At 34.4% G+C, this 25,951-nt stretch overlaps 1 protein-coding gene across 4 annotated transcripts in view; it reads left to right on the forward strand.

The window, feature by feature from the left end:
- LOC130896709 (four and a half LIM domains protein 2) overlaps positions 1–25,951 on the forward strand; it is a 111,546-nt gene that overhangs the window by 25,677 nt on the left and 59,918 nt on the right. For 3 of the 4 annotated variants that reach the window (XM_057804978.1, XM_057804977.1, XM_057804979.1), the window contains 4 exons: positions 12,267–12,426; positions 12,980–13,141; positions 13,255–13,419; positions 15,590–15,706. In XM_057804978.1, coding sequence (XP_057660961.1) covers positions 12,267–12,426; positions 12,980–13,141; positions 13,255–13,419; positions 15,590–15,706 — 604 coding nt within the window. Of the gene's footprint in view, positions 1–12,266; positions 12,427–12,979; positions 13,142–13,254; positions 13,420–15,589; positions 15,707–24,415; positions 25,160–25,951 lie in introns of those variants that run through there. The other variant, XM_057804976.1, reaches the window with a different exon arrangement.

Raw genomic sequence — 25,951 nt, forward strand, 5'->3', positions numbered from 1 at the left:
ATTAAAGGTTTTCCATCTGTTTTCTTCGGGTAAATCGATATGGTATCGGAGCTTAGAGCTCTAACTCGAATCAGACGGTTGAATTGACTGGAGATGAATCACTTTTCAAACCAATCCTCAAGTATTTTGGTGGAAATGAGCTATAATTTTCTAATTCATATTATGGGACAATTTAGATAATTTATCTTCTAAACCCCAACGTTTATGGTGTCCCAATGTCGTTTATCATCAACGTTGCGAATAAACGATGATATTGGGCTAATATTTAATATCAAATATTGACTTAAACAGTCTAATAATATGTAAATATGAATTAATGCATTCGCATTCAGTTATAGTAATTTTCAAGTACGGAAAACTGCGAGAACCCACCCACTAATCCAAAATTTTAAAATGATTACAGAATAATCTAAATATTTCCTAGAATTTTCTCAAATTTACCTGATTTAATGAAAATTTTTGGTCTTTTATATCCATAGCTGGACAATGCAATTGAAAAATGTTTGGACTCGTCAAAAACCCAGTGTATACAGATTACATGGCCTTATAAAAAACCCCATGGATTACGACTGCTACATCATTTTATTACTCTCTCATAAGCAGGGTCTTTCAGTGTGAGTTGGATCACTGTATTAAGCGAAAAAAATCGATTAAAAATCATCGAGCCATAAAAGTATTTAGCTGCTGCCGCATTTTTGTATTTTGCGTTATAGATACGTGATTAATTGGTGATTTTTAATCGATCGTAAACCATGGACCATGGGCCCAAGATTTTGTAGTGGTGACTTCGACCTGTCCAAAGAGGAGATGGCAGATACTGCAGATAAATTGGAGGGATACCACTCAGAATCTAAACAGAAGGATTAGATTTGATCCAGCATTGGACTCGGATCAGTTGAATGATGATTTGATTGTGTATCGAAAATGGTGGGCGTAGAAAAATCGAAAAAAAAAAAAACGTTACGATTCCGTCAAACGCAATAAACAAAAATAAAAGAAACGAAAACCATAAATAACGTTGTAAGAAGAGTTATTTATAAATACGATGAATGTTATTTTGTAAAAGAAAATGCGTTAAGTTGATAAGTCATGTTTCTAAATTTGCTAATTACCGAACGTCCAAAAAACGTCATCGCATATCTCGGCATCTTGAATACCTTTCTGCTTTTAAATGAATTACACGGCAGTTTAAATTTATTCGCTTCAAGTTTATTCAAATGAAAAAATAGGCCGCTATCAAATTTTACTTAATACAAAGCGGTTTTGACAGTTCGAAGAAAGTTTCGTGTACGAGGAATCTTCATTTCTACGAATTCTGTTCTGTTTACAAAATAAAATCAGAAAGTGAGAAGTTTAAATTTTTTGCCGGTCAAATGTATTATAAACTTTGCACACTTTTCATAAGAATAATGAACTACGTAAATGTCGAGAAATTCGGCCAAATTCGGCCAAAATCGATGATGCGCGCAAGGTTTTTCTTTCGCACGAAACGTAAATATCTATGCTTTTATAATCATCATCATCAGCTTCGACTACTAGCCTATCTTTATCAATTTATTATAAGGACTATCCAGTTTGCTGTATCAATTTTTGTATTATCTTCAGTGACCTCTTCTCTCCATTATAGCCTTGGTTTCCATCTGCCTTTATTGCCCGTTGGTATAGCCTTCAAATTCTTTGTTATTGATGCGTGTTGACATGTCCTGCCCATCTAAGGTATTTGAAGAAAGCTTCATGTTCGAGGAATCTTCATTTCTACGAATTCTGTCCTGTAGTAGAAAGTAGTAGAAAGTGTCTATTTCAGCTTTCCTTATTACCAAAAAGGAAGATAAGCCTAGAGGATTAACTAAAGGTGTAGTCCCAGATTTACAACATCGAGATGCAATAGCCAACATATAGATATTGAAGTCTGGTTTAAAATAGCAAAAATTGACTAAGTTGTTGATATTAAAAGTTTAAAAGAAGCAAGTTTTTCTAAAAATGTGAATCGCTCGTGATTGCTTACGTTGGATGATTTTTTCTAATTTTAGAAAAGGTCTTATTTAACAATAATGCACGAAATTGCTTCGGGCAACTTTTTGTAATGAAGCGTAATCGGAATTGGTTTGCAGTGCAGTGACAAATGTCGAGAAATTCGGCCAAAATCGATGCTGAGCGCAAGGTTGTTCTCTCGCACATCGATGCTTTTATAATCATCATCATCAGTTTCGACTACTAGCCTATTTTTTTCAATTTCTTACAAGGATCATCCAGATCAATTTTTGTAGCATCTTCAGTGACCTCTTCTCTCCATTATAGCCTTGGTTTCCATCTGCCTTTATTGCCCGTTGGCATAGCCTTAAAATTCTTTGTTATCCTGCTCGTCTAAGCCCGCCAATCCTGATTTATTATGTCTCAATTACTTCTTCTGTAGTTTCAACTAGAAAACTGACAACAATGGATGTTTAAGTTAATTTCATTACAACTAATAGCGATAAATTACCTTTGTCAACGTTGCCAGACTGTGAAAATCCTATGAAACTTGAGGAAATGTTAAAAATTTACGCTTAATATAATAAAATTGAATCTGTCTTAACAGATACTGACAGTAACTGGTATAAAAATGAAATTATGGCATTCTTTTGTGTCAAAATAACGCGAACAGATGAATAGTGACGCGTATTTTTTGCGATTTCAAAAACAATTTACATAATAAATTAGGTAAGTTCACCGTTAAGTTCTATTTTAAACATTTTTTCCTCATTATTTCCAAGTAAAATAAACTTTTTAAATATTTATCTTCGTCACAATGAATGGAATTTATTTTTATTTTTTTTTTTCTACAATTGTAATACAATAAAAACTCGATAATGTCTACAGCCTAATTGGTATTCAGTCTATTCTCGAAAACGATTAAAAAACCTTTGTTTATAATTTTTTTTATACGGGGTAAACGCCCTCTACTATCAGATTTAACCCTTCTTAACTGAATGTTCACTCGTAATAGGCTTCAAATCGTCAGACCTCGTACACATATGAAAAAAATCCAATACGCAACAAGCACGATATTTACTAAGAAATTAAATTACTTAATGTTTGTCAAAAAGGCTCTAACTATTGCCTGATGTTACCCGAGGATCTTTTTTTTTAGTTGATGGACACAATTCATCATAAACATCCTTTTTTTGATTTGTATTGGTGTTAATCCTTTTACAGGTTTGTAACATCGTTAAGATCAATTCGAAACATTTTTCAAAACAACTTGACTGAGTGGTCGTTCGAGTTATACCTCGAGGATGGCACCAGAACTACCTGGTCTGACCTAGTAGTTGCTTGGAAAATACTATTTGAAGATGCTAAGCTGTTTGATATTTGTTTGAAAACCATCAATAGCGAACTATCTCAGTGAATTTGTAAACATGGAAAAAAGCTGAACTAGATTCTACTCCTTCGTTATCAACAGTAAAATATTGTGTAGCAAAGTTTAGTCGAGACCGTACGACCTGCAAAGCAGTAGTTGACTAAATGAGGTGACGACTTCAGAATTGTTGAAGAAAATCCATAAAGAATCGTCGACTGAAAGTGCGCGAGCTAGCAGACATTCCAAAAAATGCGCTACATTGTATATTAACTGCAAATTTGGACGTGAGAAAGCTGTAGATGCCGCATTAGCTCAGAATGGAACAAAAACAACATCGTGAAGATGTTTCCATCGAGTGTTTGGCAATGTTTCACAAAAATGAAGACATTCCATAACTAAACGTAGGTCCAACAATCAAAACAATGAACTGGAAAGGGAGAACAGGCTCCCAATGAGTCAAAGATCGTTCCATCTGCAGGCAAGGTCATGAAATTGGTTTTTTGGGTTGCCAGTGAGATAATTTTCATTTACTATCTTGAAAATTCAAGCACTATCAACGGCTAGTATAATGCGAACTTATTGCAACGTTTGAACGAAGAAATCAAGCAAAAACTACCCCATTATCGATCGAAACAGCAAGTTCAAACTTTTTTTAAAGCTTATAGTACAACAGCGCCATTTTCGAAGGTTTTCGAACTGTTTATTTATACCATACAGCTGGACACTTTTCTCCCATTAGAGATTTTCCTATTTTTGTCTCTACCGTCCATGGAACGGACTTTCCTACATCTATTGATAAGCGACGTCTAATCTCCTTTATAAATCTTATGTTTTCTCAATTTTTAGATGTTAAAGTTGCATATCTGTAGCTGTTTAAAGGTGAAAACCGTCTTAAGTATAGATACACTATTTGTCAATAGTTTGTATCCATCCTATCGTTTGTGTGGTTCCATTCAGTAAATTCGAAGTGGAAGATGGACATTTCTTTCTGACTTCTCTGTCCAATTTGTTCCACAAAACTGGCCTAACCAGGTCTTCCTCAAAAACATTCCCAAACCATCACCAAGTGCCCTCCGTGTTTTACAGTCGGGATTACTTCTTGCTTTGACCTGCGCACAAATACTGTTATCTTAGACCCAAAACCTCAAACCCTTAATGCTTCTTATTTTTATGGTTTTTAGCTACTGCAATCTCTTAATTTTATTTCGACGTCTTAAAGGACTAAAGGATCAAAGAATTCATGGATCCGAGTTGCTATTTCAGCGGTGGCGGTTTTTCCTGATGGTTGGTTTCAAGACAAAGTTTCTTGGCTTTACTCATTTTAAATTTTACAAATTTGAATTTGCGAGAACTTAAACTAACTTCTCAAAAAGATGTTTTGGTCCAAAAAAGCAAGAAGTTTGTTATTTTGATATTTAACGAATGGATTATGGGATGGGTAAAAACTTGTTGTTTATCTTCGAGATATTTTAAAAGAAATTGTTTCAAAATATTTTATTTAATCTGTTTCAAAACAAAATTGAATATAAAATTTTAATACCATTGTAGTTATTTTATTTTTAATTACAAGGCATTGGCGTTTAGACATCAAAATATTTTTAGATTTTGTTGGCGTGTTGTTGCTATTGATGAATGTCTATTGAACGACTTTAACTTGCATAACAAAACACTTCAATACCCAATATTTTATTTATATACGTTTGGCACAAAAATTACGATATTGATATTTATACATTTTATAGTCAATAAAATGTTTCCTAATGTACAAATATTATTTATTTAAAAAAAATAAACGTACTCGAGATGTTCGATCAATTTGGATGTTTAACGTACAAGACTACAAACTAATGATTCATGTAGACCCCGTAAAGTTTGGCCAAATGAAAGAATCTAAAGGATTTTCTGGAAAATGATGTTTGTTTCAATTACAATGACCTTTTAGTGTGTGTAAACGAGATTTTGGAAGTAATCTTGGCAGGTATGGAAGCCTATACTCCTATAAACTGATATTTCGAGAAATACCTGCAAGCAAATCATGGATGCTTGCAAGAAACGTTATAATCAGAGAATGAAAAACAAAATTTTTAATTCACCAATGTCAGCCAAGGTTTTTTTGAGTCAAAAATTTCACCATAGACTTGTTATGTCGCATGGTTGCTTCAAATTCAACTCTTGATTCTTGGGGAACGCTACAACCCAGCCTATCTGGAGTTAGCTCATCCATGCCAGAACTAGATTACTAGAAATGTCTAGAAATTGAGGGTCTTACTCAGTAGAAGCTCTTTGGAACTCACGTGGAATATCAAACTACAAACTAATGATTCATGTAGACTACGTAAAGTTTGGCCAAATGAAAGAATCTAAAGAATTTCCTGAAGAATGATGTTTGTTTCAATTCCAATGACCCTTAAGTGTGTGCTAACGAGATTTTGGAAGTAATCTTGGAGGGTATGGGAAGCTATACTCTTATAAACTGTTATTTCGAAAAATATCTGTAAGCAACCCACCATTGATTTGTTATGTCGCATGTTTGCTTCAAATTCAACACTACAACTCAGCCTACCTTAGAAATTAGGAATTAAAAAAAAAACACCGACCGAGTGATATAAATTGTTGCAAAAGGCCTATGGGGACAATTCTCTATCTCGTGCGCGTGTTTTTGAGTGGTGTAAGCGTTTTAGTGATGATCGTGAGAGCAGTGAAGATGACCAGCACCCAGGTTGCCAAGAGACTGTTTCAACTCCGGAAACACTGTCCAAAATCAACCGAATTGTGCGTGCAGATCATCGAATGAGCATCCGGATGATTTCCGAGGCTGTAAATGCCGATAAAGAGAATTTTACAAGAGGAATTGCACATGACAAAAGTGACTCCTGTGACATCTGACTCCTGATCAAAAATCTTGCGTCAACGGGTCTGCTCAGATTTCTTTGGAAGGTTAGAAAGATAAGAAAAAGATCTGTCTTGAAAGAGACCCGATTCGAGTCGATGGATGTGGTAAATCAAAAAACCGCAGAGCTCCTAAAGACCCTAACCAAAGAAGATTTCCAGCATTGCTTTGATCAACGGAAAAAACGTATGGAAACGTGTGTGTGGTGAGGGGATGGGAGTATATTGAAGGGGAGCGTTCGAATGTAGAATAATTTTTATAATAAAACCCTTTTCCGTGATTAATATCTTATCTTAGGCTGTTGTTGTCGAGGAGCTGGATTCTATCGATGTTTACATGTTTTGAGAGCTGCTGTTCGTGAATCTTTGCAATTTCCTCTAAAAAAAGTGGCAATTCGTGTCTAAAAAAATCAAAATATCTTTCTCGCGGGCAGACATGTGCTGTAGGCAACTGCAAAGCTCTCGCACTACACTCTCCGCCAGTGTTGACATTTAGGCGTCAGTCGGCGTTGTGCTACAGCCACCTAAACATGTCCTCTATTATTGATGCGTGAATTGCGAAGTGTGAATCGTATTCTACAGGCTGAAGGCCATAGTGATGCAGAAATCCATCGAGAAATGAGTCGTTTGTATGGGGAAAACTTCATGAGTGATGGTGTTGTGCGTGATAAGTGTCGAAAGTTGCGCATGTGCATGTTGAAGGGGTCAAGGACGCAAATCTGTCGTTTCAGATGACGTGGTTCAACGAGTTGACAAAATGTTTAAATAAAATCGCAAATTCATCATTACGGAATTTCTACAAGTTTCAAGGTTTGTTGTATACTTTACTTGAATTGATTGGCGGTAAGTTTCTTTGAAGTAGGTATTGAGAAGCTTGTCCATAAATATGACAAACGTCTCAATCTCTTCGGTGATTATATCGAAAAGTGTATCAATATTTTGGTAATAAAATTATTGTTTTATACAAACTTGTCTTTTATTTATAACCTATTGAAAATTAAAGAAAAAACGGATCTCGTATATTAGAAATCTTTCAATTTGGTGTTTAATTTTACCACAATTTCACTACTAAAACGTTCTTAGACTAGCTAGCGCTTATATATGGATAATGAGCGTTTTCGTAGTGGGATTGTGGCAAAACTTAACACCAAAGTGTACTAATTCTAATATATTTTCGAGCTTTCGAATACTTATCTGTCTGTGACTAAAATTATGGTCATGGTCATGGGAATTGGTCCACGTACAAGGCTGCTAACCTGAATAAATCTCTTCGGTGATTATGTAATAAAATTATTGTTTTCTATGAACTTGTCTTTTATTTACAGCCTATCGGAGGTTGATAAATAAACAGCAATCGTACATTAAGTTGTTGGTGCTTTGTATAATGTTCCAAGTGGACGTATTTTTAAAATGGATTATAAAGCTCTTAGTTAGAACGACTCGAACTTGTTCGATTCAACAAAATACACGAATAACACCCTAAAACATCGTTATTTACAATAAAAATCACGATCGACTTATTTTTTTCCCTCATCATATATCACGTTGTGTGTCATCGACATAGTATTCTTAATAATTTCATTAAAAAAAAATGATTACAGTCTCGGCGAAACTTTCCAATAACACATTTTCTATTAAATGAAAATATCCATATTTGCTACCTGGGTGTGATAGTTGAAGTCTTCCTTTTCCGTTAGTTTCTCTATAAAGTAAAAACAATCACTAGGGATTGTAATTATGACCTTAACGAAATTAGAAAGTATTTTGAACCGCATATGTTTTCGGTTATCGACATTACGAGGTCTGGTTACTAAATAACGAGACTGCGCGCCTAGAGGGCGCCCTAGACGCGTTGGGTATCTAGATATCTTGTCTATGCACGTCCCAAAACACGTTTTCGTCTCTATTATAGTATTTGTACAGTAGCGGTTTGAAATGAAAGTCTTTTTTCTCGGGAACAACGTATCAATTTCAAATTTAACGTTAAATTTAAAAAAAAATCCCGACCGAGTGAAATAAATTGTTGCAAGAGGTCTATGGGGACAATTCTCTATCTCGTGCGCGTGTTTTTGAGTGGTGTAATCGCTTTAGTGATGACCGAGAGAGCGCTGAAGATGATCATCGCCCAGGTCGCTCTGTGACTGTTTCAACTCCGCAAACGGTGACTAAAATCAACTAAATTGTTCGTGCAAATCTTCGAATCAGCATCCGGATGATTGCCCAGGCTGTAAACGCCGATAAAGACACCGTTAGAAAAATTTTGTACATGCCAAAAGTCTGTGCGAAGCTGGTGACTTAAAATCTGATTCCTGATCAAAAGCTCTTGCGTTTACTTTTTTTGTACTCCAAAATAAATGTACGCTTCGTCGTTGCATTTGTTGCCCGAGTGACCGGGCACCCAAACGAGCTGGATTTTGCAGCTACCATTCACCAGATTTTGAAGGACTCTCTTACACTCCAGCACTTGCCTATGGCATACCTTTTCGGCTGTTATAGCTTGTATGACAGCTCTGCTGTCTGAGCAGAGCGAGAGAAACCTGCACCAGCTAAACCATTCCTCCTGGAACCGTCTGTGTACCAGGTGTCTCTCATTTTTCAATACAACGGTCTTGGACTTGTCCCCAAGTCTTTATAATCAACGTTCGAAGGTGTCATTTGGTCGTTGCCCATCGAAATGATTGGGCATCCATCTTTGGCCTGCGCCCAGATTATTGCATGGCCACTTGATCCAGCCTGCAGTTCTTTGAGAATGCTCAGCCTGTAGGCCGACCTTATGGCTTCGAATTGTATCGCTAAATCCAAGGATGGAAGGTCTAGTAACACCTCAAGAGCCCCAATTGGGGCCGTAAGCATGGATCTTGTGATGCTGAGACACGCAAGGCGCTGAACTCTTAGTCATTTTTATAGTATTTCAATTATGTTGATAGATATTTCTTAGACAAGACGTGACAATCCTTTTTTATTATTTTTTCTGAATAATTCTACCAAAATGGGGTACGAAAATCGTTTAAACTAGCGATTATCAATATAAAAAAGTACATGGGACATAAATATACGTGGTCTGAGACTGAAGGTAACTGTTCACCTTCAGTCTCTGAAGACGATAACTTGGTTATCGAAACGCGCGTAAGATAGTGTAGTGAGTGAGTGTTGGTGTAGTGGTGGTGTAAACAATGTATTCAGTAATCATTGTTAATGTTTATGTGATGTTCGAGCGCCATATCTCAATTAATTTGGGTTTGTTTATGGTTTACTATGAAAAAAAAGTGTTCAGCAATGAGATTTAGGGGTATGAAATCGTTGGAAATGTTGGGGTAGTGTTTTGAAGAGACTGATTTAATCGAATAGGCTTTCAACATTTATCGTGGAGCGACTCATCATATTTTGATAAAAAAATGAGTCAAAAAAGATCCGAAAATCATTGTAGTATTTTTTAATTTTATTTTACGTAAACTTGGACATAATTAGAAATCTTTTTTCTGCAACACTAAGAATATGGCATTATACGAACTTTTTAATGGTAAATCAATGTTTGACCTAAGTTTACGTTTCCAATGAAATGGGTTCGTGTCCATCCATGTATCAAGTTTCCTATTCTATAATCAAGGTTGAAAACAGTATATACATGTGACGTAAAAAAGTTTCTTAATAATTTAAGTTAGAAGAAACTATCGACGAATTTAAGGCAGTTGAAATAATTTTAGAAATAAATTCGTTTATTGAAAATATAATTCCATCTATTTTGGATTTTTGAAACTAAACATACACTACAGTGTGTTTGAAGAAATAAATATTTCTACACTACTATCCAGTTCATGTCCAATAGTTAACAATCCGCACTTTTTACAGGGACAACCTGTACAATCCAAAAATACCAAAAATGAATTTTCAATCGATTTTTCAATAAAAATGTACTCTTTGTTTAACTCGATAAAATTTATAGCTTACGAGATATTTAGATTTTTAGGAAACCGTTCGCCGTAAAGAAACATTCTGAAAAAAATTATCATAAATTGTAATTATTTATTGGAAAAACGTATTAAAACACAATTCTTTGAGATCTAATGAATAAATAAATAAACACGCGATTAAAGCACGAGTTTCAACGGATATTTCTTCGGTTTTACTCATTTTAAAACGTACAAATCTGAAAACAACACGTATACTAACCTCACAAAAAGATGTCTTGGTCAAAAAAGTATTAATCACAAAACGTTTTTGATTCTCACGAAGCTAACTGAGACTAAACTACAATTATAAACACCCCACTGTTAAAGATTAATAAACAAATCAGTCGGTACTTGCAAGTTTTAACTTGTCGTCCTCACTGAGAAAATTCTAGACATGTGCTCGAATAAAGTAAACAAATAATGGATATTATTATTTTTGGGTTAGTAAAACGCCATTTTGATATTTATTGAATGGATTATAGGGTGGGCGAAAATTTTGGACTAGTAGTAAATAGTCAAGTTTGGAATTAGATGCGATTAGACGCGTTTTCAAAATGAATAACCGATACAAGCTCACGCTCCAGTAAAGTTTTTTTTTCAACAGTGTGGAAAATGTGTCAGAAATTCTTATAAACGGGCTCTGTTGTCGACGCGTCGAGGTTTGGTACAGTGCACGCGCTTCACCGTTAAAAACGATTGAATTTTGAAGTTCTCTCAATAGAACTTCAAATATTCGATTTATTTTTGAGTGCCTTCTCAAGAATCGCACCCTTACCTATCTCCGAACTACAATTGAAGAATTATTGCGAAATTATCTTAATGCAAATTTGACGTGACTTATGCCGACCTCTGTATAGTGAAAATCAGTAATTCTATCAGTGCAAATAATTATTTTTGTATCTCTTAATGAGATCTCGTTACTTCTCGCGAAAACAGCCAAAAATTCTAGTTGTTTTAAACAGTATTATACTTTTTACTGTTGAACAAAAATAAAGTACACAAAATACTGTTTGCAGCATCAAAATGCAAACACAAATTTGTTTTTATTTAGTCAAAGGGCGCTCACTGCTCAATGCAGCGCAGCCACCAAAAACAAATCACACTAAGTTTCAGAACGCATCTGTCAATGTCAAATATTCAAGACTGTCACTCACTGACAGACAGACAAGTCATTGAACATTATAGATAATCTAAATTTGTATAGATTCAATATTTATATAGAGAATTAACAAATTTCGAAGTAATTTATGAAAAAATATAAGACAAAATCTTTCTTGGAAAGAGTACTGACCTTGTAAAAACTATTGGTAACCCTACATCCAATATAAATAACCAAAACTAGAAAATAGATTTACTAAAGTTTTTAGTGTGTAGCAAATATAAGTTTTTTTTTTAATAAAAAGAATCATTTTTTAAGGAATATAAAATTTACAGTCCATAAATTGTGTCTTATTAAATTTAATTGACAACGAAATTCGTTGGGGGAATTCAACCGCGCCATTATGGTCAACTTTAGCCTTCTTTAAATTCCATTGATTTTCAATAACAAGGTCTCAGTACTGGCTTTATAGTTTCTTTCGTATTTTAACTAGAAATATATATACGAAGCTTAACAAACTATTTTTATTAAAACAATTATTAACGTTTCTAAAATAACAATTTTTTCTTCTTTTTTATTTTCCACTAAGTAATCTTGAATAAAACGATATACATATCAAAAAATTAATAAATACATCGTCTTCCATCGCTAATAATAATAAGAGCAGTCTATAAAAAAAGTGAAATTGATTATATACATCAATTCACGATGTTTCTTTCTCGTAAAAACTATTTTATTCGTTCTTTGCTTTTAATGTATACCTGTTTATGATGCTATAAAAAGGATTTAATTTCCTCAACTTCTATATACGGAACACAGATAACATCGGCGTATGTTGGGTTGCATATACGAGCGAGTGCTATGACACGGTATCGAATTATACAGAACCGTATTATAAATTTTAAGCGACGATTTAAAAGATTTGAATTTTTAATTTTTGGAAAAATTTGTAAAAGAAAAAATGGAATTCATATTTATTTTATTTCAGAAAAACATGTAAAAATTGTAAATGTCCGAGAGATGGGCACGAAATAATTGCTGAACATGGCGCCAGATCGAGGCTAGGATTTATAGCTACCCATGACGGATTAGACGCTAGATCTTTAGGATATACCTTTGTGCCTCCAGGTCTGACCTCTGCTAGACAGGTACGTACAAAATCAGGTAAATGTTTCCTTTTCGTGATTTTTTTTGGAAAGTACATATAAAAACGAAAAATTTGTAAAATTTGAACAATTTTCATAGGTTATGTTAGATTAGGTATTGAAAAAGTTGAAATTTTGTTGCATGTAGCATGAAAATAGGGAATCCTAATCTATTCTAACCTCAAAATGGTTGGTAATTGATAAAAGTTGTTAAAATTATAATATTCGATTATTTTTTTTTCCAAATTGTTCGTTTTTGAATGTACTTTCCCAAATATATACGATACTATTCGAAAAAAATGTTTAAGTGTAGTTTTCGTATACAAATAGGAAAATTTAGCATAAAAAGTGTGGAAATTTGGATTTTCAAATCGGATTTCATTTTTATCTCAAATACGACGAAAAAATAAACAAAATGAGAAGAATAAATTTTTTAAACTTTAAATTTATGTGACAATAATAAAATGAGGAAAACTAATAATAAATGATCACCCTATAGAAACGAATTTTATAAAAATAAAACAGTTATTTTGAAATATTAATTTTTTGTTTCAAGGTCGACCAGTATTATTCCACTTTGCCTTCGGAAGAAGTTCCAAAACTTGGGTCCAAAGGGGAAACGAACCGTTCCCAAAGAATAGTTAGGCAACTACCTAAACAAGATTTGGCTTTATCTGCTTGCAAATTCGTCGAACCAGAAAATAAAGCGAGTTATGAGGTTAGTATCGAATTTTTTTTCAATAGACATCCTGTTTTCGTGATACAAGAGGATTCAAATTTCAAATTTTATCACGTGGTTAATAAGTTGAAAAATGTAATTTTCCATTTCAGGATTTTGTTTCTGGTAGAAATCAAGTAGCTCTTGATGTAGGTATAGCTAAGACTACTCCGCCCGGTAGCATTTGCGCCCATTGTGAAAAGCCTATTCATAGTCAACAATTAAGTATCGCCGCGCCTAGATTAGGTAAATTATTGTGGCATCCATCTTGTTTTAAGGTGAGTTTTATTGTTAATTTCAACAAATGTCCCCCTTAATATTTAATAATGAGAAATTGATTCGTTTCTTACATATTTTTTGTGTGAATTATTACACAAAAATATATTGTGGTTTATGACTATTACCTCAAAACACAAATTTGGGGTGGAACACACCCCTACGCCGATGTGTGCTTTTGCCATAGTAAAAATTCTGCTCATTTTCTACAAGTTCTAAGCACTAAACTGCATAGTTAAAAAAATCAAGAAAGCCACGTTTTTGAGAATAAATTCCAACTCTTCCAGAAGCTATTTCGGAATAAAATTAGGAATAATAAGGTCTAAGATCCAATAAATAAATCTCGAACCACACGACACGAGGATTTGTTTATCCCACAACGGCCATTTTCAAATGGATTTTGGCAGTCCGAGAAAACAACTGATATACCTCAAAATGGCGTTCGAGGGGTAAACAATCTGTTTTTTTTTTGTCCATTAGTGATAGTTGCTTCGTTTTTGGTAGTAAAGTTTCGAGGAATTCATCAAATTTGAGATAGTTAATTTTTTCTTGGAAATTAATTTCCAATGTTATGTTTATCAAACAAAAAAAGTAGTTGTTAAGGTTGCATGGTAATAACCCAGTGGCATCTGAAAGGTACTTGAACTTGAAGCTTTTAATACAGTTAACCCCTTTCCATTAAAAGAGCTTTAGTCAAAATCCTGTTCTTTTTCCACAAGTACTAAGCACAAAAGCCACATTTTGGGAGTAAATTTCATACTTCTTAAAGTAACTACTCTTCCAGAAGAATAATAAGGTCTAAAATCTAATAAATAATATCAAACCACACAGAACTAGTATTTGTTTACCCCACAACGGCCATTTTTAAATGGATTTTGACAATCTAAGAAAACAGCTGGTCTACGTCAAAATGACGACCGTGGGGTAAACAATTGATTTTCTCGTATGTACCCTTATTAGTTTTTTTTTAGTTTTTCCGGTATGAGAGTTGTTTTGTATTGTTTTATTGTTTCATGGTGCTAACAGGATTCCAAAGATACATTTTACATCAATTTCAGATAAACTAATACAACTGAAACCGATTATTTGTGCAGTTTATTTCAAATTAGAGTTCATGCAGTTTACAAAATTTAGGACACTTGTATTAATTTTGTGCTTAAAATACGGGAGTTTTTTTGACATTTCCACTGAAAAAAAGCTGAAAAGTCACTTTCTGGGAGGAAATTTCATACTTTTTTTCGTAGCGGTTCTTTAAGAAGCAATTTCGCATGAAAACTGGAAATATTGAGGTATAAAATCGATCAAATAAATTCACACACCACACAGAAACTTATGACACAAGCATTTGTTTACCCCACGACGATCATATTTAAATGGATTTTGACAATCAAGGAAAACAGCTGATCTACGTCAAAATGACGTTCGTGGGGTAAACAATTGATTTTTTCATACCCGTGCTAGCTTTTTTTTTAGTTTTTCCGCTAATGTGAGTTGTTTTGTATTGTTTCATGGTGTTAACAGTTCCAAAGAGTTTATTCATATTTCCACTGAAAAAGAAAACCGACAAATCACTTTCCGGGAGGAAATTTCGTATTTCTTTTCGTAGCAACACCTTAAGAAGCAATTTCGCATTAAAACTAGAAATAATAAAATCTAAAATCGATCGAATAAATTAAAAAATTGCATCAGCTGATTTTGACAATTCGTTAGATTACTCAATTATCCTTATAATAATTTATCTTATGGCCTCTCACCTATTAAGACATTATCCAGTTAAATAATATGAAGTTTTAATGCTATTAAGTCATAGAATAAGATCAACGTTGCCGAATTTCGAAAGTAATATGAAAATTGAGGAAATGTAAAATCTATGTTATATTGAAGATAAAAGAATATAACAGAAAATTGACTAGTTGACAATTGAATGTCGAGGAAAAAGATGATCGGAATAAAAAATTTGTTCATTATGCATACTTACATTGAAAATATTTTCACTTTATGAATATATTTAGTTGTTTTTTTTAAATAACTTGGTTGTCATTGAATATTTATTTTATTCTTGAATGAAATTCATATTTTTGGTTACCCCTGGTATACCTTTGAATAAACAAGTAATGCATATGTTTCCAATTTATGGGGACATACTGTATATCGTTTTTATCAACTTTTCAGTGCACCAGTTGTGAAGATCTCCTCGTGGACCTTGCTTATTGCGTTTACGAGGACAATATTTATTGCGAAAGACATTATGCTGAAAAAATGAAGCCAAGGTGTGCTGGATGTGATGAGGTGAGTTTTTATAAACATTTTCACGTTAATATAGTCAGTGGGTTTGAAAAAAAAATGCTGAATTCATAAGAATAAAATAATAATCATAATATACCTATAAACACAAATTAATTATTTAAAATAAGTATTAATTTTTTTGTGTCAGTCAATCTGACAACAGCGCGTTTAGATTCATACAATTCCTAACCTTTTACGACATCGAAATATTTCGACTCTTCCGAATCGAACTAAAACTATTGATTAAATTTCATGTTAAAATATATAGTACAGGCAAATTAGGCGATTTTGAGCTAAAACCTTAAATTAAATTGGATTTTGGGAGGTTTTGGGATACTGAATAAGTTTAGCAACTCCTAACAAAATTACAGGAACGGGTTTGCGAAATTTTGGAACTTGAGAATCAAAAATATTTTGAATCGCGAATAATTCGAAAATTATAAGGAATTCGAAAAAAACTATTCGGATAAAAAATGTAGAGTAAAAAATTCTCTACAAAAAAGTATCTATGGTATTTGTTCCTAACCTCTAAATTTTCTATTATAAAATGGGTTTGAGCGCTCAAAAATATTTTGAATCGCAAATAACTCGAAAACTATGAGGAATTCGAAAAAAACTGCCCGAATAAAAAATGTGGAGTACAAAATTCTCTACAAAAAAGTATTCATAGTATTTGTTCCTAACCTAAAATTTCCATTAAAAAGTTGGTTTCAGCGTTCAAAATATTTTGAAACTCGAATAACTCGAAAATTTTGAGAAATTCGAAAAAAAATATTCGGATAAAAATTGTAGAGTAAAAAATTCTCTACACAAAAGTATTCATGGTATTTGTTCTTAGCCTCAAAATTTTCATTAAAAAATTGGTTTGAGCGCTCAAAAATATTTTGAATCGCCAATAACTCGAAAACTACAAGGAATTAGAAAAAAACTGCCTCAACAAAAAATGTAGGGTACAAAATTCTCATAAAAAAAGTATCTCAGGTATTTTTTCCTAACTTCAAAATTTTCACCGTAAAATGGGTTCATGTACTCAAAAATATTTTGAATTACGGATAACTCGAAAAATTTGAAAATTTCGACACAAACTGCCGATTATTATTATGGGGGATTAAGGGGTGAACAAAAACTTTTGACCGGTAGTGTAAACTAATGAGTAGAACTACCAAAATTGTATTAACAGAAAAATACTGTATTTGGGTATTGTCTTGAAAAAATGTTGATATTTGATTACCGTTTATCGTAAGTTGATTTTAGTTCAGATTATGTTGAATTTCCTTCGAGGGGAGTAAAAAACTACCCCAAAAATGATTTCTCAACATATGCGGTTATTTTTTGTGAAGTTCGACATCAAAATGTCTCGGAAAATTTCCCAAAATACTGTTCCTGTGACCTCGTTGTCAAGGAAAAAGCGATTTTTGTTTTTTTGACGAAAACAATGCGTTGCAAAACAAACTACAATTTTTATTTTGATTTTTTCTCCATATCTCTCAACGTTTTTGACATGTTTTCAAAAACGTCATTTTTGGGGTATGTTTTAATTATTTTTTATCCTCAAAATGTTATTCCGATTGATATTTAACAAATAAAACTGAAATTTTTGAAAAAAAAAATCGAAAAAATGATCTAGAACAAACATCACCATCTTTAAGTCGGTTAGATTAAATATTCGAATACAACGAACGTTTGATAATGAAAAATTAGCGAAACCGAATTTTCCCTATTTGTTAACAGTCACACGATCCACTAAAATGTTTTTTCTATTTTTATCGGACGCGATCTCAATAATAAAATAAAGTTCTGTTATTTTTATCGACGATGTAATCGGTCTTTTATGAAAAATCCGAATTGTTTTCGTTATAAAATAGGCATTTTCACACGACACCAATTCAGTAACGCCGATTTCATTTTTTTAACATACAAAATTTGTGCTAAAACTAATAGAACTCTCGTCTCGAGGAACGCTGGACTGGAATGCTGTTCAGTTCCTATTTCACGGCCTGTTGAACCGATTCTAACCATCCCTCATACTTTCCCTTGAGCGCCGATTATATTTTCGGAAAGAAAAAGGGCCAAAAATATCCTGGCAGATCGCTTCCTTCTGCTCCCCCAACAACACTTGTGCAACTAATCATTAAGGACACATTTTCGTGGGTCTTCTACTCTACTCTACCCCTACTTTCTCGGAAACCGCTTGCGCCCTTCAAAAAATACCCGAACTAGCCATGACAGCATTACCGAAGGCCTCCTTAATCATGTCACGATGCTATTTGCTCGCTTTACCGAGCTCCACTCATTTTCGTGGGTCTTCTACTCTACTCTACCCCTACTTTCTCGGAAACCGCTTGCGCCCTTCAAAAAATTCCCGAACTAGCCATGACAGCATCACCGAAGGCCTCCTTAATCATGTCACGATGCTATTTGCTCGCTTTACCGAGCTCCACTCATTTTCGTGGGTCTTCTATTCTACTCTATCCCTACTTTCTCGGAAACCGCTTGCGCCCTTCAAAAAATACCCGAACTAGCCATGACAGCATCACCGAAGGCCTCCTTAATCATGTCACGATGCTATTTGCTCGCTTTACCGAGCTCCACTCATATTCGTGGGTCTTCTATTCTACTCTACCCCTACTTTCTCGGAAACCGCTTGCGCCCTTCAAAAAATACCCGAACTAGCCATGACAGCATCACCGAAGGCCTCCTTAATCATGTCACGATGCTATTTGCTCGCTTTACCGAGCTCCACTCATTTTCGTGGGTCTTCTATTCTACTCTATCCCTACTTTCTCGGAAACCGCTTGCGCCCTTCAAAAAATACCCGAACTAGCCATGACAGCATCACCGAAGGCCTCTTTAATCATGTCACGATGCTATTTGCTCGCTTTACCGAGCTCCACTCATATTCGTGGGTCTTCTATTCTACTCTACCCCTACTTTCTCGGAAACCGCTTGCGCCCTTCAAAAAATACCCGAACTAGCCATGACAGCATCACCGAAGGCCTCCTTAATCATGTCACGATGCTATTTGCTCGCTTTACCGAGCTCCACTCATTTTCGTGGGTCTTCTATTCTACTCTATCCCTACTTTCTCGGAAACCGCTTGCGCCCTTCAAAAAATACCCGAACTAGCCATGACAGCATCACCGAAGGCCTCCTTAATCATGTCACGATGCTATTTGCTCGCTTTACCGAGCTCCACTCATTTTCGTGGGTCTTCTATTCTACTCTATCCCTACTTTCTCGGAAACCGCTTGCGCCCTTCAAAAAATACCCGAACTAGCCATGACAGCATCACCGAAGGCCTCTTTAATCATGTCACGATGCTATTTGCTCGCTTTACCGAGCTCCACTCATATTCGTGGGTCTTCTATTCTACTCTACCCCTACTTTCTCGGAAACCGCTTGCGCCCTTCAAAAAATACCCGAACTAGCCATGACAGCATCACCGAAGGCCTCCTTAATCATGTCACGATGCTATTTGCTCGCTTTACCGAGCTCCACTCATTTTCGTGGGTCTTCTATTCTACTCTATCCCTACTTTCTCGGAAACCGCTTGCGCCCTTCAAAAAATACCCGAACTAGCCATGACAGCATCACCGAAGGCCTCCTTAATCATGTCACGATGCTATTTGCTCGCTTTACCGAGCTCCACTCATATTCGTGGGTCTTCTATTCTACTCTATTCCTACTTTCTCGGAAACCGCTTGCGCCCTTCAAAAAATACCCGAACTAGCCATGACAGCATCACCGAAGGCTTCTTTAATCATGTCACGATGCTATTTGCTCGCTTTACCGAGCTCCACTCATTTTCGTGGGTCTTCTACTCTACTCTACCCCTACTTTCTCGGAAACCGCTTGCGCCCTTCAAAAAATTCCCGAACTAGCCATGACAGCATCACCGAAGGCCTCCTTAATCATGTCACGATGCTATTTGCTCGCTTTACCGAGCTCCACTCATTTTCGTGGGTCTTCTACTCTACTCTACCCCTACTTTCTCGGAAACCGCTTGCGCCCTTCAAAAAATTCCCGAACTAGCCATGACAGCATCACCGAAGGCCTCTTTAATCATGTCACGATGCTATTTGCTCGCTTTACCGAGCTCCACTCATTTTCATGGGACTTGAAGATCGAAGGGCGTCCAGAGAGATCGTCGTCTTCCACTTTATCACGCTCTTTGATTCTCCTCATAGTACAAGCGATCTGTTCTTTTCAACGTCCAGGAGCCGCCGATTTTTGCCCGCATTTTCATAATGACAAACTTCTAATTGAACATAATATGATGTAACAAGACCTCAAGGTTTCTATAAGAGCTTCAGACTTCAATATTTTGATTGGATACAATATACAAGTTTTTCCTCCAAAGCATCTTCTGCGTGGACTGTAATGCCATGTTGCCAGGAGATCTTCTTCATAGAAATTGCACTCGTTTACTAGAATCAATTTGAATAAGTGTTTCCTGGTCGGTTTTGGCTTCTCGAAAAACCAACGACAAGATGTTGATAAGATTCAGAATTTTCTTTCATCATCTTTAAGATTAAATCCAAATTATTAGAATTGTTCTGAAAAAATTTGTAGTACGCTAATGCTTTTTGTTTTTACTTTGCCATGAAATATGTAATAAACCGAATTCATTCATAAAAAATGTCTATTAATATGAAAAAATGTGGTTGCTTGAATTAATTACGAGAGAAATGAAAAAGTTGCTGCATACAGTGTACTTTTGAATCTCGTTTACAATCAAGCATTACAAAAAATTTCCCTAACATATATATACATGTTATTATAAATATTCGGATGAATCACCATTTAAAAATATCGAAGTATTTGAAATATCAATTGATCGGTTACATTTAACAGAGATTTAGATTAAGTGTTTTTATGTTGGAATCTCCGTTCGAGTTTTGAGAAACGTATAAAATCTTTCATTTTACATTTTCAACTATTCGGAACGTTTTGATATCAATTTGCAAAAAAGCTTTCAATTTCCCGCGAGGTTATATTGCAACAATAACAAAAATGACATAAATTAAAGTAAATAAATTCCTAACCTCAAATTTCATTTAATATTTCACCGACAATAATCTGTTGTTGCCTTGCCTTAGTAGCTTCATGGACAGGTTGGTTGTAAAACCAAAAGTAACTAGATTTCTCCCTAGAATTGCAGCTTGCACGCAATGAAAATGGCACCAAATCGATAAAGTGCGACATCTTGCATGAAACAATCTTCTTCTGCTCATGCTTTTTATCAAGAAATATTTTCCTTTAAATAGAAAATATTGTTTATTGTTACAAATTTATACATCGTTGAAAACCTTATACTTTTGACTATGATTCAACTTAGTCTCCATTTTGTACGACGTGTGGCTATTAAGTAACGAGACTAAAGTTGCTACAGAAAAATTACGCATGCGCCAAATTACTGACAGCTGTTTAACGTGCCTATTCTTTCTATTACGATGTCTACCATGTCTATCAACAAACCAGTGTAGCCGTTGTCTTCGTTTGTATAGGTTATACAAGTGTGTGGCAATGAATTTAAGTCGAAGAAGGCTTCCATAATAACACTCGTAGAATTAATCACTCGGGACACATTTTCGTGGGTTTTGTTGATCGAAGAGCGTCCAGAGCGATCGTCGTCTTCCATTCTACCCCTACTTTCTCGGAAACAACTTGTGCCACTTAAAAATAACCCAATTAGCCATGGCAGCATCGCCGAAGGTTTCTTTAATCACGTCGTGAGTTTCTAACGAGACAAGCGCTGCTACAGAAAAATTACGCATGCGCTAAATGACTGTCAGCTGTTTAGACTGAAGCCTACTCTTTCTAATGCGATGTCTACCATGTCTGTAGACAAACCGGTGTAGCCGTAGTCTTCGTTTGTATAGGGGCTGTTTTTCTGTAAAAATAAAGCAACGGATTGTTGTAGAATTTCACATGAAACTTGGAAAAACTGTGAAAATTGAAACAAACGTATGGAAATGAATTTAGTCGGATGAGGCTTAACAGTCCACGAAAATTTCTTCCAAAGCTCCTGTGTTTGAAGATTGACGTGGGGTCGCCAAAAGTTTTCTTACACTAAATGACGTAGTAGGCACTGTTGCCGGTTTTAGCCTAGATTTATGTATAGATCCGTGTTTCCCAACGTGGGGCCCAGGACGCAATTCGAAAATGGACTCGACACGAGTTTAAACATATAGCTCTGGGCCATTTAAATGCAACGCTAGAATTCGGTGACACAATTGCGGTTAATAAATATTATAAATTCGACGAGACTAAAGTATCATCTGGTTTTTTTTGTGTTGTCAAGTCAACTTTCCTGTGGTAGACGTCGGGCTCCGAGTGAACCCCCAGAAGCTTCAAAATCTCGCAGTTGTTCGCATTTGAATTACAAAACTTTAATTAATGAAGTAGGTAAGCTGAGGCAACTCCGGTTATCCGGAGGGAGGATTTTAGAAGCGCTTGAGTAGGGTATGGCTAAAAAAAAGTTGGAAAACACTGATCTATATTAAATACTATAGATACATCTCCGTTTTAAGTTCTTTCGAAACGCCGCTGTCACCTGAATCGGTTATGTTCAGCGTTGTCTCACTATACGGCTATAAACTTAAATTCCACAGCTGTTATTGTACGTGTTTTAAACCATTTACCAATTTTTATCATAAAGTAAATATGGTTATCTAAAAATATGTAGAAGTAGATGTTTTGATTTGCTGTTACATCATTGCTCGATAGATAGAAGAAAAATTTGAAAATCACGAATCGATATTTGAATTATTTTTTAATTCGTTAGACATTTTGATTTGCTGTGAAATGCAATTTGAGATGACGCGCGCCATTTTTGGCTACATAAAATGTTTTTGAAATGTGTCTGGTATATGAAAACATCTCGCCTCTATCTATCGTGAGTAGTTGGAGGATATTATATATAATTTGATGTCTAAAACGTGAGAGACGTGCGCAAAATTTCGGTTATTTCAAAGTATTTCGCATACTTACACGCTATTTTTTTTTTCTCAATAGAGAAAACACCAGTCGACGTGATGAATTTCAAAAAATTAATTTTAAAAAATAATTTTCTTCAAAACTTTATGGAAATAGAAAAAAACATGTTGTCAAAAAGGAGATATATTATGCAATAAGCACTTGGGGCCTAGTTTAGAACCTGGGGTAGAACTGGAGATTAAACTGAAGTTTAAACTATGGTTTTAACTCTAGTTTAAGTCAAGAATAAATAAAATTGAAGGTTGAATTGTTCAAGAAAGTTTTATAAACAAAAATGTACAAAGAATAAAACCTTGTGACTAAATACAAAGACAGTCTGTTCAAAAAAAGTGATACGGTAACTTTGGAGGAAAAGGGAAAAATTGGGAGGAGCGGGCAAGGAAATTAATGACGAAAATAACAAAAACGGTCAAACAACAAATTTAAAAAATGTGGGACAATCTAAAGATTCGCTATAGAACGAATCACTTTTAGTTTTCTTGACGCGTCGACAATGTTAATAATTTCTTCGTCATCATCGTCGATTTCATCAAATATAAAATACAAATCTTCAATAGTTCTGCCAGAACCCCTAATAAAAAACAATTTGAATAAGTTAGATTCGACTCAGCCTATGAACTGGTCTTGTAATAGTATTTGCTATCAACCAAATATCGAAAAGACAGTCCCGAAAACGATTCACAAATTATTGGAACACAAAACAGAATCGAACGATGACTGTTTTTAATACGGTCAATTTAGACATTCGAAGTTACAGAAATTCTCATGAAGCTGAAAATTAGTAAAACTGTTTAAAATACAATTGAAAATAAAATTTGAATGTTTCCCATCATTTCCGTGTATGGAAAAAATTTTATTCAAGGTCAAAGGTCAAAAAATGAGTTTTTCGCAATTTTCAGCAAAATAGTGAGTTTTATCATGAAAATACTTCAGACAAAAATTGTAGATCATAAAATTATCTACAGAAATCGTATCAATACTTTTTTTTCTACGAGTCACCGTTTCTGAGATATAATGTTTCAAAAAGTTGTAAAAATTGTTGTGAGACTTGTTGTGAGTATTTATAATAAATTTCTGTTGACTGGTGGGAACACTCATAAGTTATAAATTATGAATTGATGAAAATGTTGTTTTGCAGCTTTGGCATTTCTCGTACAATCATTTTAGCCATTAAATATGACAGTAAATCTGAAACATAACTTTTACAACTTTTCGAATCGTTATATCTCAGAAACGGTGAATCGTAAGAAAAAAAGTATTCATACGTTTCATGTAGATAATTTTATGATCTACAATTTTCGTCTAAGGTATTTTTATGATAAAACTCACCGTTTTGCTGATAATCGCGAAAAACTCATTTTTTTGACCTTTGACCTTGAATAAAATTTTTTCCATACACGGAAATGATGGGAAACAATCAAATTTCATTTTCAATTGTATTTTAAACAATTTTATTAATTTTCAGCACGATGGGAATTTATGTAGCGTCACTCTTATTTTTTGATCTAATTTGACCGGCCTATTTTTGATCTGTATCTATAGTGGCATAGAAGCTTCAGAAGAGAAAAATGTGTGGAAATGAAGGGAAAATATATTGACAAATAATCACAGCTTGTTTTATTTACGACCTCGTAATGTAAGAATTGAAAATGTTGTTTTAAAATTAGAAATAATTTGCAATCATGTGACGTAACTAAAGAGTCGCGTCGTCACAAAAATCTAGTAGCCAATACAAATAGAACGCGAAATATCAAGGGCGTCTATGTGCCGTTAATTAGTCGAACTTTATAATTAAAACCAAACAAAAATTTCGATTCAGTGACATCTTGTCCGTTTATCGTAAAATAACAAATTTCATTTTTTTTATATCACGCGAACTACTTAGTACTAGCGGACTAAAAATTATTGGCAGTATTCCCGCGTATTTTATCCACGATATTTACTGCATATTAGAATTATTTTGCCAAAAATGACGTAACCAAAAAAAAATTACGTACCTACCATCATGGGTGTTATGCTATCGGTGCTAGTGACTTGTGTGGGTGTCGTCGAACTAATAACGTTCTGTCAGAAGATTACGAGACATTTAAGGGAACCCCCGAGACGAGGAGATCTCACCACAATATCCGATAGGTACGTACAAGAACTCGGAGGTATTAGAAAACGCATCGCCGAAGATTTGCAACGATATCAAAATACCCCACAGCCGATAATTAGTTTTAATCATCACGAAGATATAGAAATTGAATATAGCCAAGATTTACAGAATTCCAGATCGCCTAGTCCGAGAAGGTTTTTAGTTACGGAAAAAGACGAAAAAAACGTTGGGTCTAATAGGAAATTTATAGTTTCTGAAGAACCTGATGGCGGTTTGAAAAAAAGTAAATCCCACACCTCCATACCGGAATTTTTGATACAACAAGAACGGAATTACGACAAATCTTTACATAAACCTAGGTATTTATATGACTTTTTGAAGCATTCTCGTTTTGTGTCTAAGTCTTTTATATAAATATATGTAAAGAAATGATATTTCGTTAGTTTTAATACGGTTTACTTTATTTATCTGTGAGTTATGATGTCTATGATAGATCTGTCATGAATGTCACTGTCACAAGTGTCATTTTTTATCGATTATAATAATAGAGGTTAATTAATGTAGATTAAGAAATATTGCTTATTGAAGAAAGAGTTGAAGAAATAATGTGTTGCTCTAAAAAACAAAAAAACGACTTTTAATGATTATTTCTTCAATTCTTTCTTAAATAAGCAATATTTCTTAACCTACATTAATAAACCTCTATTATTCTAATCGATAATAAATGACACTTGTGACAGTGACATTTGTGACATCCATGACAGATCTATCATAGACATCTTAACCCACAGATAAATAAAGTAAACCATATTAAAACCAAAGAAATACCATTTCTTCACATAAATAAATTAGAGGAATGATTCATCAAATCAAAAAAAGAAATATGCTGCTTCAAATACAATTCAAAATGCTTTAATATGAGTTTATATGCGTAGCAATCGGTAAACAAATGAAACGTGTTTAGATGCTGATAAAGAAAATAACAAATTATCGCGTTTGTATCAAAAATTAGCACATTATTCGTTTCTTATAACCTCAATAGTGTTCAAATGAGTTAGTTCTGCACCACATAAAGCCGTCCAATTTATTGCTTTAATCGAAAATGGTCTTGGTCAACTACCTGTTGGTAGACAATTGGACATGAGTCGCGC

This window comes from Diorhabda carinulata, chromosome 7, assembly GCF_026250575.1.
Source record: "Diorhabda carinulata isolate Delta chromosome 7, icDioCari1.1, whole genome shotgun sequence".
Classification (NCBI taxonomy): Eukaryota; Metazoa; Arthropoda; class Insecta; order Coleoptera; family Chrysomelidae; genus Diorhabda; species Diorhabda carinulata.